This window comes from Oncorhynchus kisutch, linkage group LG22, assembly GCF_002021735.2.
Source record: "Oncorhynchus kisutch isolate 150728-3 linkage group LG22, Okis_V2, whole genome shotgun sequence".
Classification (NCBI taxonomy): Eukaryota; Metazoa; Chordata; class Actinopteri; order Salmoniformes; family Salmonidae; genus Oncorhynchus; species Oncorhynchus kisutch.
In genome coordinates, this window is record NC_034195.2 from 37,797,006 (window position 1) to 37,817,568 (window position 20,563).

General features: G+C 42.5%; 1 protein-coding gene across 2 annotated transcripts in view; it reads right to left on the minus strand.

The window, feature by feature from the left end:
* The window catches only part of LOC109866822 (transcription factor RFX4-like), a 36,658-nt gene extending 17,466 nt beyond the window's left edge, over positions 1-19,192 (minus strand). The window contains exons 1-13 of one of the 2 annotated variants that reach the window (XM_020455672.2): positions 18,712-19,192; positions 16,387-16,473; positions 15,811-15,871; positions 14,137-14,260; positions 12,775-12,836; positions 12,244-12,457; positions 10,622-10,699; positions 8,680-8,843; positions 8,309-8,409; positions 8,077-8,135; positions 7,814-7,958; positions 6,538-6,632; positions 3,872-3,989 (exon numbers count right to left, since the gene is read on the minus strand). In XM_020455672.2, coding sequence (XP_020311261.1) covers positions 3,872-3,989; positions 6,538-6,632; positions 7,814-7,958; positions 8,077-8,135; positions 8,309-8,409; positions 8,680-8,843; positions 10,622-10,699; positions 12,244-12,457; positions 12,775-12,836; positions 14,137-14,260; positions 15,811-15,871; positions 16,387-16,473; positions 18,712-18,754 — 1,351 coding nt within the window. In that variant the 5' untranslated portion in view covers positions 18,755-19,192. The remainder of the gene's footprint in view (positions 1-3,871; positions 3,990-6,537; positions 6,633-7,813; positions 7,959-8,076; positions 8,136-8,308; positions 8,410-8,679; positions 8,844-10,621; positions 10,700-12,243; positions 12,458-12,774; positions 12,837-14,136; positions 14,261-15,810; positions 15,872-16,386; positions 16,474-18,711) is intronic. The other variant, XM_031802124.1, reaches the window with a different exon arrangement.
* Positions 19,193-20,563: the final 1,371 nt, after the last annotated feature.

Genomic DNA, 20,563 nt, shown 5'->3' on the forward strand with positions numbered 1-20,563 from the left:
GGTGAATCACTAAAACAATGTAGAAATACATTACGGAAGAATAAGGAACGGCACGTCAGAAATCATTTCAATGTAATTGAAGAATCCATAGAATCAAATCACTCCTGGGAAAATTGGAACACACTAAACAAACAACAACACGAAGAGTTTTCTATCCAAAACAGAGATGTGTGGATAAACCACTTCTCCAATCTTTTTGGCTCTATACAAAGAATGAACAGCAAAAACATATGCATGATAAATTACAAATCTTAGAATCAGCTATTAAAGACTACCAGAATGCGCTGGATTCTCCAATTCCATTGTATGACTACAGTACAAAATACAAACCCTCCATCCCAAAATGTCCTGCGGTGTTGATATCCTACATCAAATTATAAAATATATAGACCACAAATTCCAATTGGCTATACTTAAACTCTTTAACATCATCCTCAGCTCTGGCATCTTATAATATTTGGAACCAAGGACTGATAACCCCAATACACAAAAGTGGAGACAAATCTGACCCCAATAACTACTGTGGTATATGCAGCAGACTCATACATTTCCTCAGTGAAAACAATGTAGGGAGCAAATGTCAAATTGGCTTTTTACCAAATTACTGTACGACAGACCACGTATTCACCCTGCACACCCTAATTGTCAAACAAACAAAACAAAACAAAAGCGTAGTCTTCTCATGCTTTGTTGACTTCAAAAAAGCTTTTGACTCAATTTGGCATGAGGGTCTGCTATACAAATTGGAACTGGTGTTGGGGAAAAACATGATAAAATCCATGTACACAAACAACAAGTTTCACACATTCCTTTACACAGGGCCTTGGGGTGAGACAGGGATGCAGTTTAAGCCCCAACCTCTTCAACACATATATCAACTAATTGGCGAAGGCACCAGAACAGTCTATAGCACCCGGCCTCACCTTACTAGAACCTGAAGTCAAATGTCTAATGTTTGCTGATGATCTGGTGCTTTTGTCCCCAACCAAGGAGGGCCTACAGCAGTACCTAGATCTTCTGCACAGATTCTGTCAGACCTGGGCCTGACAGTAAATCTCAGTAAGACAAAAATAAAGGTGTTCCAAAAAAGGTACAGTTGCCAGGACAACAAATACAAATTCCATTTAGACACCGTTGCCCTAGAGCACACAAAGAAATGTACATACATCAGGCTAAACGTCAGCGCCACAGGTAACTTCCACAAAAATGTGAACGAGCTGAGAGACTAATTATCAAAATCCAGAAAAGAGACGTTAAATTCTACAACCACCTAAAAGGAAGCGATTCCCAAACTTTCCATAACAAAGCAATCACCTACAGAGAGATGAACCTGGAGAAGAGTCCCCTAAGCAAGCTGGTCATGGGGCTCTGTTCACAAACACAAACAGACCCCAAAGAGCCCTAAGACAGGAACACAATTAGACCCAACTAAATCATGAGAAAACAAAAAGATAATTACTTGACATATTGGAAATATGTATATTTTTTTAACAGAGCAAACCAGAATCCTATTTGGCCCCAAACAGAAAGTACATAGTGCCACTGTGACTGACCCAAAATTAAGGAAAGCTTTGAGTATGTACAGACTCAGTGAGCATAGCCTTGCTATTGAGAAAGGTTGCCGTAGGCAGACCTGGCTCTCAAGAGAAGACAGGCTATCTGCACACAAAATGAGGTGGAAACTGAGCTGCACTTCCTAACCTCCTGTCAAATGTACGACCATATTAGAAAAACATATTTCTCTCAGATTACACAGACCCACAAATAATTCGAAAACAAATCCAATTTTGATAAACTCCCATATCTATTGGGTGAAATACCCGTGTGCAATCACAACAGCAAGATTTGTGACCTGTTGCCACAAGGGCAACCAGTGAAGAACAAACACCATTGTAAAAACAACCCATATTGATGTTTATTTATTTTCCCTTTTTTACTTTAACTATTTGCACATCGTTACAAGACTGTATGTAGACATAATATGATATTTGAAATGTCTTTATTCTTTTGGAACGTGTGAGTTTAAAATGTATTTTATTGTTTATTTAACTTTTGTTTATCCATTTCACTTGCTTTGGCAATGTAAACATATGTTTCCCATGCCAGTAAAGCCCCTTAAATTGAAATTGAAATTGGAATTGGAATTGGAATTGAGAGAGAGAGAGAGAGAGAGAGAGAGAGAGAGAGAGAGAGAGAGAGAGAGAGAGAGAGAGAGAGAGAGAGAGAGAGAGAGAGAGAGAGAGAGAGAGAGAGAGAGAGAGAGAGAGAGAGAGAGAGAGCGAGAGAGAGAGAGAGAGAGAGAGAGAGAGAGAGAGAGAGAGAGAGAGCGAAAGAGAGAGAGAGAGAGAGAGAGAGAGAGAGAGAGAGAAAACTAAGGAAACAGTCCTTGCCAGGATGGATCAGTGTGCTTATCATCCAACCAACAAGTCTAATAATTTTAAAGGGAAATAATGAGCTATATAAAGTTCAAATGAATATTCTAAGATGTGCAAGTGTATTTGAGTGTTGTCTGTGGTTGTGGGCCTAGAAATCATCCATTCAAAGCTACGAACATACACTTATACATTTGAAAACACAGTTTACAAAACAACCTGAAAGATCAGACTGTGTGTTTCATGGATCAATCAATCAAATGTATTTATAAAGCCCTTGTTACATCAGCTGATGTCACAAAGTGCTGTACAGAAACCCAGCCTAAAACCCTAAACAGCAAGCAATGCAGATGTTGAAGCAGGGTGGCTAGGAAAAACTCACTAGAAAGGCAGGAACCTAAGAAGAAACCTAGAGGGGAACCAGGCTCTGAGGGGTGGCCAGTCCTCTTCTGGCTGTGCCAGGTGGAGATTATAACAGTAAATGGCCAAGATGTTCAAACGTTCATATATGACCAGCAGAGTCAAATAATAATAATCACACTGGTTGTAGAGGGTTACTAGTCCTTCCAAACATCTGACAGACTGCCTCATAGCAGCACACTCAACTCAACAGGAAGTGTGAGGGAGCAGAACAACTGGGCAGTCATTGTCATTAAAAGAGACAGGGGGGCTGTTTCTTGTTTCCTGGTACAAAGTCCTTGCCCCAAATATGACGGCCGACCCCTGGGTCGGGTATGGGAGATGACTGAGATTGCGGCTGGAGAAGGAAAGGAGCGTGACACAATCATGACATTGTGCTGGTCACTCCAGCCACCGTGTGCATAATAAACACCAGCGGCTTTTCAGGGAACAGAGGAGTGCAATACTGCCTGGTCATAAATTGGAAAAGACAACAACAAAAAAACATTGGGGAAGAGAGGGCTGGGGGGGTAGCCATTGTTAATTAGCTGTTTTCGCACAGAGAGCTGCTTTATCAAAACATTGCAACCAGCTGTGGCTTTGATATTCACAGACAAGCCTGAAGGGGAGAGGAGAAGAGGGGGAAGGGAAGCCATTTTCTTTCTTTTTTACAGCCCCTATCTCTTTCAGTGCCTTGGTCATGCACCGCTAGCTAGTAAAGTAAAGGCTAGGGGGGCCATACCAGCAAGGCAGCCATCTTACCACCACGCTTTCCCCGTTTTGGATTGGGAGAACATCGGAAGGCTGAGTCTGCGCAAAACATTCCTATTTCCCCAAAATGGGGGGAGGGGCTTAAACTACTTTTGGACCTACATGCATAGTAGTATATTCAAATAGTTCAGTAAGTTTTGGTGCAGTTTTGGGGCAATGTTCTTCACAAACTATTTTAGTTACTTGGACCAAAACTAGAACTAGGCAATTTCTGTCTGACACTCGTGACACCAGAAATATGGTTCAATAACATTACATAACCCCCTAAAAACAATTTTCCTCGCGATGGCTGATACATGCCCCAGCCCAATGCTAGATTCAACACTCACCGAAGCTAGGCGCACTGTGGAGGGTCATATCCCGGATGACTCTGGTCCCGAAGCACGACCACATGAGCAGGAACTGTTGGGCCACCTTCTTCAGGCACCCGGGCCTCTTTCCTGCCACCTTAAGGAGATATTTTCATCAGAAAACAGGGGGAAGTGAAGGGAAGAGTTGGAGAGGGAGGGGGGAGAGAATTAACCACTGGGTCCATATTGGGGCTTAACCCTCAGGAACGAAAAACATGTCAACAAGTCAACTATTTAATTTGCCCCGGGGGACACACCTTCTAACTGAACCATTGTCTGGGGAGTCTGTGACGTTGCCAGGGAAACCACATTTTACAAGCCCAAATCTGGAGCATAATGGCCCCGCAAATGGGAGCCATGAAGATAGCATTAACTAGGATGGCAGCTCGAGTGGCTCTGCGTCAGCAAGTCATGGAGAGACGGATGCCATTAAAATGCATGGTTATTTTTCTGAAGGGCCATAATCCTTACTGATTTGCTGTACAAATATACTTCAACAATAAAATAACACATGAACGGTCCAGAAGGGCCTTGGTAAATGCAACACAAACATCACTGTGGAACATTTTAGGGGGCAATTGAAGAAATTATTTTCTATAGTTTCCACTTATGTTTCTATAGTTTCCACTTAAACTATAGAAAATAATTTCTTCAATTGCCCCCTAAAATGTTCCACAGTGATGTTTGTGTTGCATTTACCAAGGCCCTTCTGGTCAGTTCATGTGTTATTTTATTGTTGAAGTATATTTGTACAGCAAATCAGTAAGGATTATGGCCTACAGCATACTGTAGCCATAGTAGAAAGCACAAGCCTAAAGATGATGGCTGGAAGTTTTCTAATGATACATCCTAGATGTTAAAAGGGGTTTGCACTGTTGGTTTAGGGGCTCGTAAGTAAGCATTTCACTGTAAGGTCTACACCTGTTGTATTCGGCGCATGTGATTAATAAAGTTTGACTTGATTTTGATTTGATTTTTATATAAACTCAGCAAAAAAAGAAATGTCCTCTCACTGTAAAATGCAGTTATGTTCAGCAAACTAAACATGTGTAAATATTTGTATGAACATTACAAGAGTCAACAACTGAGACATAAACTGAACAAGTTCCACAGATACTGTATGTGACTAACAGAAATGGAATAGTGTATACCTGAACAAAGGGGCGGGATCAAAACTAAAAGTAATAGTCAGTATCTGGTGTGGCCACCAGCTGCATTAAGTACTGCAGTGCATCTCCTCCCCATGGACTGCACCAGATTTGCCAGTTCTTGCTGTGAGATGTTACCCCACTCTTCCACCAAGGCACCTTCAAGTTCCCGGACATTTCTGGGGGGAATGGCCCTAGCCCTCACCCTCTGATCCAATAGGTCCCAGACGTGCTCAATGGGATTGAGATCCGGGCTCGTCGCTGGCCATGACAGAACACTGACATTCCTGGCTTGCAGGAAATCACACATAGAATGAGCAGTATGGCTGGTGGCATTGTCATGCTGGAGGGTCATGTCAGAATGAGCCTGCAGGAAGGGTACCACATAAGGGGGCGGCAGGGTAGCCTAGTGGTTAGAGCGTTGGACTAGTAACCGGAAGGTTGCAAGTTCAAACCCCCGAGCTGACAAGGTACAAATCTGTCGTTATGCCCCTGAACAGGCAGTTAACCCACTGTTCCTAGGCCGTCATTGAAAATAAGAATTTGTCATTAACTGACTTGCCTAGTAAAATATTTGTACAATTTTAAAAAAGGGAGGAGGATGTCTTCCCTGTAACGCACAGCATTGAGATTGCCTGCAATGGCAACAAGCTCAGTCCGATGATGCTGTGACACAACGCCCCCATGACGGACCCTCCACCTCCAAATCGATCCCGCTCCAGAGCGGAAAGAGAGTAACGCTTACTCTTTCGACGATAAATGCGAATCCGACCATCACCCCTGGTGAAGAGCACTTTTTGCCAGTCCTGTCTGGTCCAGTGATGGTGGGTTTGTGCTCATAGGTGACGGACCTACAGGCCCTCAGTCCAGGCTCTCTCAGCCTATTGTGGACAGTCTGAGCACTGATGGAGGGATTGTGCATTCTTGGTGTAACTCGGGCAGTTGTTGTTGCCATCCTGTACCTGTCCCGCTGGTGAGATGTTCGGATGTACCGATCCTGTGCAGGTGTTGTTACACGTGGTCTGCCACTGCGAGGATGATCAGCTGTCCGTCCTGTCTTCCTGCAGCGCTGTCTTAGTCGTCTCACAGTACGGACATTGCAATTTATTGCCCTGGCCACATCTGCAGTCCTCATGCCTCCTTGCAGCATGTCTAAGGCAAGTTCTCGCAGATGAGCAGGGACCTTGGGCATCTTTCCTTTGGTGTTTTTCAGAGTCAGTAGAAAAGCCTCTTTAGTGTCCCAAGTTTTCATAACTGTGACCTTAATTGCCTACCATCTGTAAGTTGTTAGTGTCTTAATGACTGTTCCACAGGTGCATGTTCATTAATTGTTTATGGTTCATTGAACAAACATGGGAAATAGTGTTTAAACACTTTACAATGAAGATCTGTGAAGTTATTTGGATTTTTACGAATTATCTTTGAAAGACAGGGTCCTGAAAAAGGGACTTTTCTTTTTTTGCTGAGTTATATGAAGTATTTACATCCTCAACTGACCTTGACAACACAGCGGTCCACCATGGAGTCCAGCCACTCGATGTAGGCCTCTATAGAAGACTGCTCCTCCAGCAGACGGTCAAACTCCTGGTACACTGAGAGAGGAAGGAGACGCGAACTGCATCTAGCCACAGTTTGTCAACACATAGCCTATGTCATCCTTCAGGGGACATATATTTGTAACTGGTGGAGAAAGCTCCATACTTGTCTACACAGATCGGAGTCTTGGCAGATAACAATTTGGATCAAATAAAGAGTTTGAATAATTGCCGTGTGTGACTATGGACCTAAGCTACCCTTACTTAAATCAATCAAACTACCAAAACCAGCAGCATATACAGCATGTCTTGTATATGAGGCTGTGTCTTATTTGTTGTTATAGTCGCCGATCGCAGCAGCTGTACACAGCCCCTCTGTAAATAGCCCATCTAACTACCTCATTCCCATATTTGTTTTTTGTTTTTCTGTTATTTTGCACACCAGTATTTCTACTTTCACATCCTCATCTGCACATCTATCACTCCAGTGTTAATTGCTAAATTGTAATTACTTCCCCACTATGGCCTATTTATTGCCTTACCTTCTTACTTCATTTGCACACATTGTATACAGATTTTTCTATTGTGTTATTGACTGTACGTTTGTTTATCCCATGTGTAACTCTATGTTGCTGTTTTTGTCGCACTGCTTTGCTTTATCTTGGCCAGGTCGCAGTTGTAAATTAGAACTTGTTCTCAACGGGTCTACCTGGTTAAATAAAGGTGAAATAAAATTTGGGGAAAATTGTGCATAATTTCTCTCTGTCTAATAGAACAGAATGAGAGTGGGACGTGGAAATGGCCTCTTTATGCCAATCTGTGAACTGTGACACTAGCATGGCCATTTGAGGGGGTTGACGGTGAAACAAATTTGAAATGGTCCACGGAGTGTTTCAGAGTAGAGTCAACTTGTTTAACCTTTTAGCCTTCATCATTAAGGCTTGACTTTCCTGGCCGTGGGAATGATTGTCCAATGGCTGACATCTACTGTGTGTTATTGACAGCTGTGTGTGTGGGTGTGTGGGAGTGAAGTGCATTTCTCTCCTACAATGCTATGAGGGAGAGCAAGCAATTTAAGTTAAAAGCATTGGAGCACAATAGGATTTTTGGAATGTGGATTCTAGGCTTTTGGACTAAACGGAACTTACTGTGAATGCTACTACAGGGATTGTGTGTGTGTTTGTGTGTGTACATGTGTGTGTCTGCATCTGTACGTGTGTGCGTGTCTGTGGCCTTACAGTCGATGATGAGCCGCCGGTGCTCCTCCCATGTGTCCTCCATGGTGTAAAGTGTCTGCTTGGTGATGCTGTTCAGGTCCACGTTCCGCCAGTCCTCCATCATCTGAAAGGTGATGTCTGCACTGTGGATCACCGTCCGTGACGCCTGCCCAGAGACAGATCAACAAACACACACATTATTAGATAGTGATACACACTGCATATACCTTTATCAGTCTTATTTTCATATGGATTTCATTACATTTATACAGTGAAATAGCTACCTGACATAGATGGTTCAAAGATGTCTGCCTCTTGAGAACTTGAGAAAATCTTCTAGATACTGTGGATAAAAGGGAGAGGAAATATTAACTGTTATGTTTTCTACAGTATAACATTTGCTGATTAAAAGCTGTTTCTAAAATTTGTGCATTCTCCTTTTTCCAAGACTCAGTATATCATCGTTGTCATAAAACCAGGAGAGTAACGACTGTATTTTTCAATGCAGACTCCTACATTCAAATTTGATATTCCTCAGGTTTTCAGGCAGGTCGTGAAGTGCTACTTTAAGCCACTCGTCCAGCTGTTTGGCAAACTTCCGGATCACCTGGGTCAAACTGGAACAAATCTACATTACATCACAAATAGCCAAGGTTGTATAACACAAAGGTAAATGTCAAGTTTTCCTCATAGCTCTTTTTCCCTATAGAGGCTGTAACTCAGTGCATGTCAAATATGTTTAGAACAATTATGTGGATCTCATGGACTGTCAGTCTTTGCATTTATATCTATGAATTTGAAATGGAATGAAACAAAAACTCAGGATTGTGGCTTCAGTGATTGCTGGGGAAGGGAGAAGAGCTACACTACACTAATCAAGCACTCACCTATCAGGCAGTGCTTGCAGGACGGTGGGCATAAGAACCCCAGAGATTGCCTTGTAAAGAATGGAGTCACAGACGCCCACGATGTTGACCACAGTGGAGGAGCCCAGGACAGGGAGCATGTGGGGGGGCATGCCCTGCCAAAAGTGCAGCAGGAAGCTCTGGACCTGGAGACACCCAAGAGAGGAGGGTCATTCTCTCAACGTCACGTACAATACAACTTAAGAGACTAAAGACACTAACCCAACTTTTCTAATGAGATACATTTAGGTTAGAAGTAATTTATTGTGACAGACTGGTAGCACAACACATTTGGTTCAGTGTTCCAAGATTAGGTAAGAACTAAACCGATTCTCATGAAAATGGGATACAGTGGGGCAAAAAAGTATTTAGTCAGCCACCAATTGTGCAAGTTCTCCCACTTAACTTCTTCTTTAAGAGGCTCCTCTGTCCTCCACTCGTTACCTGTATTAATGTCACCTGTTTGAACTTGTTATCAATATAAAAGCCACCTGTCCACAACATCAAACAGTCCCACTCCAAACTCCACTATGGCCAAGACCAAAGAGCTGTCAGAGGACACCAGAAACCAAATTGTAGACCTGCACCAGGCTGGGAAGACTGAATCTGCAATAGGTAAGCAGCTTGGTTTGAAGAAATCAACTGTGGGAGAAATTATTAGGAAATGGAAGACATACAAGACCACTGATAATCTCCCTCGATCTGGGGCTCCACGCAAGATCTCACCCCGTTGGGTCAAAATGATCACAAGAACGGTGAGCAAAAATCCCAGAACCACATGGGGGGACCTAGTGAATGACCTGCAGAGAACTGGGACCAAAGTAACAAAGCCTACCATCAGTAACACACTACGCCGCCAGGGACTCAAATCCTGCAATGCCCGACGTGTCCCCCTGCTTAAGCCAGTACATGTCCAGGCCCGTCTGAAGTTTGCTAGTGAGCATTTGCATGATCCAGAAGAAGACTGGGAGAATGTCATGTGGTCAGATGAAACCAAAATATAACTTTTTGGTAAAAACTCAACTCGTCATATTTGGAGGACAAAGAATGCTGAGTTGCATCCAAAGAACACCATATCTACTGTGAAGCATGGAGGTGGAAACATCATGCTTTGGGGCTGTTTTTCTGCAAAGGGACCAGGACGACTGATCCGTGTAAAGGAAAGAATGAATGGGGCCATGTATCGTGAGATTTTGAGTAAAAACCTCCTTCAATCAGCAAGGGCATTGAAGATGAAACGTGGCTGGGTCTTTCAGCATGACAATGATCCCAAACACACCGCCCGGGCAACGAAGGAGTGGCTTCGTAAGAAGCATTTCAAGGTCCTGGAGTGGCCTAGCCAGTCTCCAGATCTCAACCCCATAGAAAATCTTTGGAGGGAATTGAAAGTCCGTGTTGCCCAGCAACAGCCCCAAAACATCACTGCTCTAGAAGAGATCTGCATGGAGGAATGGGCCAAAATACCAGCAACAGGGTGTGAAAACCTTGTGAAGACTTACAGAAAATGTTTGACCTCTGTCATTGCCAACAAAGGGTATATAACAAAGTATTGAGATAAACTTTTGTTATTGACTAAATACTTATTTTCCACCATAATTTGCAAATACATTCATTAAAAATCCTGGATTTTTTTTTCTAATTTTGTCTGTCATTGAAGTGTACCTATGATGAAAATTACAAGCCTCTCTCATCTTTTTAAGTGGGAGAACTTGCACAATTGGTGGCTGACTAAATACTTTTTTGCCCCGCTGTATCTTCATTTAGAAGTCCAAGAACATTTAGCTCGTAATCATTTTTGTGACCACATTCAACAAGAGAGTTAAGTTTTACAGTCTAAAGAAAATCATAAAACAAAGTCCTGTCACATTTAATGGGACTGGTAAATAAGGGTGCAAAAGATGGACATATATGAAAAGTGTCTTGCCTCGTCAAAGTTGGCGCGTATTACTGTGTCCAGTATCCTCTGGCAGTGAGTTCTGTACATCATGATGAACGTTGACACCTGTGGGAAAACATAAAGAAGACTGAGTATAAATGAACGGCAGTAACGTAGTCCAAGTCTGTATCACACTGCTACTTCGAGAGCTTGGGACTAGAAGGTTCTATCTACATTTTAGTCCAAATTGAGCTATTGACATAGCCTTGTTCTGTTCAATGTTCTCTACCTATATAGTACTCTAAATATCCCAATTCATGTTGTTAAGTTCAAAAGAATACAAGATAAAAAAATCACCTCCACCATTCAAACCAAGGAGTGTTCCGAATGTTAAAGCCAATTATCTCAGAATCATATTCCTGCAGATAGAACCCATAGTACCAAGCTCTCGATCAAAGGCACAAACTGTTTCCTAGTGATATTCTTAGTGAATGACCAGGATGCTGCTTCAGTTAAGATACATTCTAATCTGAGAACGGGGTTCTCCTGTCTACCGCACAATATAGCTAGTGTTTTCAAGTGATATCATACATCTATGGATTGATATGAAAAACAAGACAATAAATCCTATCCAAAAACATCAGCACCAATAAATACCTGCAACAGGTCACACACCAAAACTACATAAAACCGTCTTTAGAGTTCAGCAACTGACAAACCATTGAAAATCATGGCCCCCTCATTTAAAGCTAGACAGTTAGTGGCTGTCTTTTGTCTGGCGCTGCATCTTATTTTCTCCCCACAAGATTAAGAGTTAGTGAGGAGCCAGCAGCATATAAATCCTCAAGGTCCTTCTTCTCTAAACTCAGAGTCAGTGAAGGTCCGGGGCAGATAAAAGGGGATAGCCAGAGGGGGCGAGAGGTCCAGGGCAGATAAAAGGGGATAGCCAGAGGGGGCGAGAGGTCCAGGGCAGATAAAAGAGGATAGCCAGAGGGGGTGAGTGAGAGGTCCAGGGCAGATAAAAGAGGATAGCCAGAGGGGGCGAGAGGTCCAGGGCAGATAAAAGAGGATAGCCAGAGGGGGTGAGAGGTCCAGGGCAGATAAAAGGGGATAGCCAGAGGGGGTGAGAGGTCCAGGGCAGATAAAAGAGGATAGCCAGAGGGGGCGAGAGGTCCAGGGCAGATAAAAGAGGATAGCCAGAGGGGGTGAGAGGTCCAGGGCAGATAAAAGAGGATAGCCAGAAGGGGCGAGAGGTCCAGGGCAGATAAAAGAGGATAGCCAGAGGGGGTGAGAGGTCCAGGGCAGATAAAAGGGGATAGCCAGAGGGGGTGAGAGGTCCAGGGCAGATAAAAGAGGATAGCCAGAGGGGGTGAGAGGTCCAGGGCAGATAAAAGAGAATAGCCAGAGGGGGCAAGAGGTCCAGGGCAGATAAAAGGGGATAGCCAGAGGGGGTGAGAGGGGGCGAGAGGTCCAGGGCAGATAAAAGGGGATAGCCAGAGGGGGCGAGAGGTCCAGGGCAGATAAAAGGGGATAGCCAGAGGGGGCGAGAGGTCCAGGGCAGATAAAAGGGGATAGCCAGAGGGGGCGAGAGGGGGCGAGAGAGGCGAGGGGTTGGTTGGATAAGGGAGGAGGGGGGTTGTGGGTCTGGGATGTTTTAGAGTCCTGTTTACCTTCTCCTCTGGCAGACTGGCGGGCAGATTTAAGTCTTTGACATTTGGAAACTCTGGCAGGAGCGTCCCCAGTTTGGAGCGTGGTGAATACGCCACTGTCTGCTTGATGACCTCCTTCTTGCCTGTCTCGTTCACCCACGCCGCACCCTTCTTGGAGTACATCACATCGTAGTACTGGGAGCTCTCCTTCACAGCGATGCCATAGTAGTGGTACCTATAGGGGATAGTTGACAGTTAGAGAGGTGTAGAAATGGAAAAGAAGGTTGCACACTCATCTCTCCTTGCTGTAGATTTACATAACCAACATTTCAGCTAAGGACTATTCATCAGGGTGTGAGACAGTGGCTTGTCATCATGTGATTTTGAGATGTAACATCCTCAAATCATAGACATGGTGAAGATTACCGGCTTGAAGAATCATTAAAAACAGGCCCTCCACTAACAAAATGATACTCCTCTTTCAATAGTGAAACACAAAAATCCAAACCAGTGTGTAGAAAGAAAGAAAAGTAGGAGACAACATTGACTTACTTTGACTGGCCCCTGGTGCCCAGTCTTCTTGTGGTCAGTTGTGGAAACTGTTGTCTAATAATCTGTTAGAATCAGAGAATTAGAATAAGTCTATCAGTGATTTTTTCTCTGTGAGATTCTTCATGCATTTGTATGTGTATATCCCCTATATAAAGCACCTGATGAAAATGTGTTTTCACTCTTGACAGTGCTATCATACTGTAGATATAAGGGAAGAGATACTCTACACTTAAAAGTCCACAATTATCTCAGCTAGCGGCTGAAGTAACTGCCCTATCCAGAATGATTTCTAACCATGTACAGCTCATACAGAATGACATGAAAGTCCACATTGAACATATCAATGAATCAAGTGAAAGTATGGTCTATTCTAGACATGAAGAGATGTGATGTTCCCAGAGCCTTAACCCCAGGGAGGTCTCCACTGGCTGTGGGAGAAAAAGGCTTTGGGAGCCATCCATTTTTGACATGCTCAGGGATATAATTTTTTTACATTAAAAACCTCTCCAAAATCTCTCCCTCTCCCCCTTCTTCCCTCTCCCCCTTCCTCCCCTCTGTCTCTCTCTCTCTTTCTTTTTGTCCATGAGATTGGCTCCTTGGTCCAGCTCCTGGTACAGAAACTTTAGCAAACAGTGGAGCTTTCCATTGTGCGGGATGAAAAAAGAGGCCAAGCTGTGAAGTTTCTGTCAGGCCCCGCTTGATAAATGAGCAGACAGGGAGGCAGGCGGGGCCCTCACTCGTTTTTTTGTCCCGAATCAATGAAGCCTTCCTAAAGGACACCCCACACTGCTCTAGCCACTGATCTAACATTCCGCAACATCTCACCCTTCCAAATTTTCTTTAATTACACATTAATCCAGGCCCCTTCTCTTTTTCAATATCCTCCGACAGGAGCTTGGGAGGGGTGGTGTGGAGGACGGATGGGGGGGGCTAGGTCCGGGTGTTGGGGGGTGGCTGGGAGTATGTGGGTAGGGGCTTTTCTGGGTTGTGGGAACAGAGACAAGCATGTTTCTTTTAGCTGCGTAACCCGTCTAGCGGTTTTCAGGGGAACCATCAGTGGGCCGTTCCATTGCTTCCCAACAACTACATGTGGATTTGACTTTTCAAACACACCGTAACAAGCCATGAGACTGATCTACATGCATCAGCAGGCATACTTTTTCAATGGTATACTTATTTCTCCCTTTCATGTTTTACTATACTGATAGATGGTAACCTTCCTACGCAGGTATAACCTACTCCACCAAAGGGACCATTTCATGTACTCTTTCTGTGAAGTATTATGTTCACAAAATTAGTTTGGGCTCAATCAAACGGTCCCTCCTAAATTTCCTGTTAAAGTGGTCAGTAACTGTGTCCTACCTTCCCAAAGCTGGCGGCGTTGACAGGCTGTGTGTCGTGCTTCTCACAAAAGTCCAGGTAGTGCATATAGAGAGCACTGCGGGGGATACAAACCCCTTCTGCAATCTCATAGTTCTCCTCCAGCCTGTAGGTGAAAAGCAGACCTGTCAATGAATACCCATAGAATAACATGGACTCTTTACAGACCACAAAGACATCTCTAGACTGGCATCTACAGTATCTACCGGTATCAAAATAAACTATTACCCAGCCTACTCGTGTTCTTATTCAGTCAAAGGCAGGTTATTTACTAGTGGACGAGATTAGAGAAATAATCTAACCTGAATTAGGAGCTACTATGTGGAAGTACATATGTGGATTTATTTTATACCATCTGGGAAAGGTGGAACTACAACCATCAGTTCAGTGAATATGTCTCTACTGTATAGCCTAAATACCTCACAAAACGAAGCATTACAATGTGAGAGAGGAGCTTCAAAGTGCTAGAAAACATCAGTTGCTCCCATAATAAATAGAATAATTGATACATTTGGGAATATAAAGTTGTGATCAAGCACCCTTAATAGTATACATACAGTATGTTATCAAATGTAGTATGATAAGAAAAGCTATTTCTAACATCTCGTGAACATAAAAAGAAACGTGATGTCTGTATTACTGCAAAATAAAGCAAAGACTGTTTGTTCATCTGTACAAGGATCCTCAACATTATTTCTCATGAACACCTGCCTCAAGCAATACACCAAAATAAAGCAGGCCATTTCAGAAGTGAGTTGAAAATGGGAAGTTCCATTACTGCTGTTGAAGTGTGAAGGACTGTAATCCCTGGAGACCTACAACGCTCCTCTACATAATATTCCCATGGACTCAGACTGTCTATGTAGACCAGGTATGTGTATTTAAATAGAAATATATGTGCATGACAACAACATTACACAAAACAACGTGCCTCCACGAAAGTCACATGAAAATGACTGAAGAACACTAATTCAATCCTCACCCTTCAAAAAATGAAGTCTCCAAGGAAGAGACTGATCAAGTATTTCACCAGTGTGGAATTTCCACCAGAGGGAATGCAATATCAAATATAGACAACAAATTATTAAAAGAAGAAAAATGTATTGATATAGCCAGCTTCCTGTTTAAACTGAGTCTAATACATATTATATTCTGAACATAACAGGTGCAAATGCACAGGTCTCTGGTTCTATGGAGGTAAACAGATACTGCTATTTTGGTGAAAAAGCCTTTACACTAAACCATCCTTCCAGCCCAACAGCGGCCTGCCATGTCATATTGTAAATGTAAACTGTAAGCACCCTCACGATGCTCGCTAAAGTTGACAGTTCTCTTCTCAAAAGGTGCTGCTCAAAGGTACAATTCTGTCTTTCATCTTTACATGATCAAATTATGTGACACTACATGAGAAGACTGCATACAATCCTTAAGCAGCAAACAATAGAAGACCAAAATAGGGAAATGCACTTGTAAACTTTATCAACAAACAAAAAGCTAAATTGTAAATGCCCCAAATAATAGAAAATAAACGTGTTGTATAGTTTATGCATTGAGAACCTTTAAATTACAGCATTACAGCTCTAGAATAAGAGCTTTAGGATTATGCAACATTATATAAACAGGTTAGGAAAGAGGTGAATTAACTCCAGCACTTACCATTGTAGGGTAGCTGGTGTTGAATGGGGTTTAGAAGCCCTGTTGTTTTCTTTCTCCTCATCTTTTATAGACAAAAAAAGAAACGTGTCAATATATTTCAAATGAATATCTTCAATTAAGTAATGGGCAATAGAAATTTAAAATAATAATAATAAATTGCTGTGAATATCAAAAAACAGATATATTTGATCAAAACTGAGCAGGGTTCGAAAAGGTTGAAGTTTGATGCAGCACACAAAAACAATTATAATTTCTCTCTTTATCCAGCAATTCTATTGTGCCACAATATTATGATTAATATAAATCAGTGGATTATCAGGGACATCTTATTGACACATGTTTTGTAAATAAAGGTGTGCTCTATTTGATCAAATTCCAAACATAGTCTACAAGAGAAAAACACTAACCTTTGCTATAATTTGCGCACCAAGCCTATTATAGCGCACCTTATTATAGCAAATATCAATTTATTTTAGACCTATGACAATAGACAATAGATTATTTCAACATATATTTATCCATTACTTTATGACTTGCAGTAATACAACATTAAAGCGTTACACCGTCACTGCTTACTTTCGTCATTGGACGTATTCCCCAGGGATGTGTGGCTGGAATACCGCTTGCTCTCGCTCTCGTTGAGGCATCTTTCAATCCAGCTCTCTAGAAAAAGGCAAGATGGCCCACACATCAGAGAAAAGCCTACAGGAATTTACAATTGTAGGTTTCATTTCTATGGCCCACATAAAGGTTAATTCGCATAGCCTATTTATTCATTTGGCTAAAGGTCTATATGGCGACTATTGGGTGGTGGTATGATTTGTCCAATATTGGTTACTCTATTGGACCTAATCAATATAGGGCCCTATATTATACAAAAGGACTAAATAAATCAATATATTCGGATAGGTTTATCAAAAGTGTACTTTACTCAAGCTGCATCTGCAGCAGGTGGCTTTTTTATAAATACATTTTGAGACAAATGTTGCCAAATGCAGAAAAATATGTGACAGGGCAATTCGACTATAATCGATTTTGGGGGTGTTAGCGCAGCTGTGTTTCTATTTGAAATGTTTTCACCAAAACGGCAGGAATCCTTCATTGTTCTTGGGGAGACTACAAGCACGCACACTTGCCCCAATTGAGCCCGCGCTCATTGCTAGAGCAGCCTCGCGAGCGACACAGAAGCCTTTGTCCCATTCTAATTTCTACTTAGAAATAGCTCAACTGGTGTCCTTTCTTGGGACAGAAAAACTTATATTTATCGTAGTCCTGTAGTTCCTGTTTCCCGCCATGACTACAATCACCATAGTAGCAGTTGCCAGGATTGACTGTTGGCAAGGCAACCTGTTCCAGCTAACGATAAACAGGTTCCATCCCATCAGAAGGCGATAGAGAATAGGTCATGCAAATAGAAAAGTTTAGAGACTGCGAACTTTTAGGATAAATGAATATCAGTCACCTTTTGGCTGATGAGTGACATGCTCAGTTAGAATAAATTGCCTAAAAGTAGGCTAGAATGCTTTATCTCATGAATAAAATAAAACGTGTAGCCTATGCCTAATTTTTCAGCTCTGATCTTTGCAATGCTCTTATATTCAATAGCCTAAGGCCAGGCGTTAGGTTTTAATTGTAAGAACCGAAAAAGATGGTAAGGCTACCTAACATCGTTGACCAAAGAACACGCTGTCATCAGTTCCATATAGGCATAAGTTTAACAGTATTATCAAATTAACAAACTAAAATTATAATTATTATCATCATCATCATTGGGCTATTTGTAATCAACATAATGAATTATTATTATTAGACCAATTATTACAATGAATTGAAATACATTATTAGGATGACTTATTAGTAACTTATTTCAATGTCTTGTGCATTAGCCTAGCTGATACTTCAAATAGGTTTCCCCAGTCATTGATGAAGTTAGTCCACTGAGATGACAATAATTCTCTATTGTAGCACTTATCCTTAGGCTGTAATTGAATCATTTTCCATGAGCACAGATAAAATAGAGCTCTAAATAACTGGATTAAATTCAATCAATGGACGAAACGGATCTCTGATAATGTATTTAAGGAATAAACTCTTTCACGTTAACCAACTCAACACCAGACAGTGAATTCATATAAACATCAGGGGAAAAAACTCCCTTGATGAATATTCAATGAAGTAAAATAAATGAGCCTATCATAAAGTTATTTGGGTAGGAAGTTAGATTGAGAGCCCAAGTAGAAAAACTCTTAGCTAAAGCAGCAACATTCATTACTTTACCGTAAACATGTTGTTTTTAATATTAAATTGAATTTACTTTAGGCTAATTCTTGCGTCATGCCATGCGACATTATCCTGCTCCGGGCACCATACCTCAGTGGACTGGCAGCTTATTTCCCCCAAGAAGATGTTTACAAGAAGCAGGTGCATCACAGGCTACATGCGCCTCGAAAGCTTGGAAGATTCCCCCCCCCCCCCCCCAAAGAGATTTTATTAAATTGCTGAATGTAGGGCTGTCTAAGAGTTGAAATTACTGCTCCTTAATCAAGGTTGTGGCACAAATGAAAGGCCCTAATGCCCTTCCATAATCAAACCATCCCTCAAAACCGTATTATTGTTGGTATAGATGTATCATGAATTAATGGCACAAATCCACAAGGCCACTTTTGTTGACATCTGAAGAAACCAAAATCAAACAAATGCAATGCTATGGTGAGTAATCCCTCACATGAACAACAAATGCATTCATCAACAATTCACTCAAAAAAAAATCTCTAAAATGGTTGTAGAGAAAGTCACAAATTCCCAGGGGCCCAGTTATAGTGATCCACAACATAAAGTGGTTCCCCATGCATCCCGATAAGTCAAGGCAAAGCTGCAGGGTTGCAGGACAGCAGGACCAACCTGTGGAATCCATATCAGGCTCCTCCAGCAGCCCACAATGCATCCTCTTCCCATCAATGGCAAACTGGCTCCTCCAAGAAAATGGCTCTGTGTACGGCTCCCCCTCCTCAGTAGGTCTTCCCTTGTCTGGCTTCGCTTCCCCGTGACCACTGCCTATCCGTGGCAGGAGATGGTGAAGCTCTGGGCTCCGCCAAAAGAGGGGTGGGTGTCGGTGGTGGTGGTGATGGTGAGGGGAGGTGGTGAGGGGAGAGGAGAGGAGGGTAGAGACTCCAGAAATCCAGCGGGGGGGAAAGCCAGACCCGTCAAAATGTTTGCTGATGTTTCATGGGAAAGGGTCTGATTTTATAGCAGCCCTGATGGGGACATGTCATTGATAGGCTCGGAAGGCTGATGAATGGCCTCGAGTCAGATGGGGATGTGGCAAGGCTCACTGGAAGCCTTTTGTGGGGCTGTTTTGAATAAGAAAGGCTCCCTCCCCAAGAAAAAAAGAGGCTTAGATCTACGCAATCCTAGCACTGTGGCCTCCCCGTCTTCCATTATAGCATTTAATACGTTTTTATACCCCCCCCCCCCCCCCCCCCACACACACACTCCTCCAACCCCTCTTATTTAAAGTCCCAGCTCCTATAAACACTTGTTGGCCAGTTTCAGAACTTTTCTGATCTGTGTCTTCCTCCACTGGCCCTGGGAACTCCAACATGCCCACATGATTAGGTTTTTAGGAAACTACTTACAGAGAGTGATACCTTAGATTCTATTTTTCCACACATTACGATCACTTTCTCATTTCAATCCCCCATTTTTGCTAAGATGCCTTTTTATTTTTTTTCTCAAAAAAGTTGCCTACTGCAAACCATCGACATTTGATCAGCTACACACTAGAAATTAGTCCAAAATGGCACGAGTGTGAATTTTTTTCAGTTTTCCCCATACTCCCTCTCTCCTTGAGGCAACCTTATTTTAGTGAGCCTCGGAGGAGAGCGCTGGCCACAAAGGGGGGAAGTAAAAGTGCAAAGCCTGAGGCTGGGGGCTCTGATGGAGTGCCTGTGAGCTGGAGAAGGGAAAGCTGTGATTAGAATATGAATGGAACCACAGGAGAGAGGGGGAGAGGGGGAAGGAGAAAGGAGGAGAAAAGGGGATTACGGCTGAATTACTCACCACACCGTGGATGGCAGTGGAAGACTTTCTCCTCCTCTTCAGGGTTGCCAGTCCGTAGGCGTGGGGACACTGTCGGTGTCAGTGCTCCTACCATGCATCCAGAACAGTTGGGATAGAGCATGTGGGAGAATATGTGTGGTGTCCATGAGAGCACAGGTCATGTGGAGACTCACCAACATGCAGTACAACACACGATACTTATAGCTAGCTATGCAGGATATACAGTGCCTTCAGAAAGTATTCATACCCCTTGACTTATTCCACATTTTGTTGTGTTACAGCCTGAATTCTAAATTGACAAAATATTATTTTTTCCTCACCCATTCACACAATACCCAATAATAAAAACATATTTGAAATGTTTGCGAATTATTGAAAATGAAATACAGAAATATCTAATTTACATAAGATTTCACACCCTTGAGTCAATACTTTGTAGAAGCACCTTTGGTAGCGATTACAGCTTTGAGTCAAATCCAGTGTAGATTTGGCTTGTGCTTTAGGTTATTGTCCTGCTGAAAGGTGAATTCATCTTCCAGTGTCTGTTGAATAGCAGACTGAACCAGGTTTTCCTCTAGAATTTTGCCTGTACTTAGCTCCTGTTCCATTTCTATCCTGAAAAACTCTCCAGTACTTAATGATTACAAGCATACCCACAACCTGATGCAGCCACCATTAAGCTTGATAATATGGA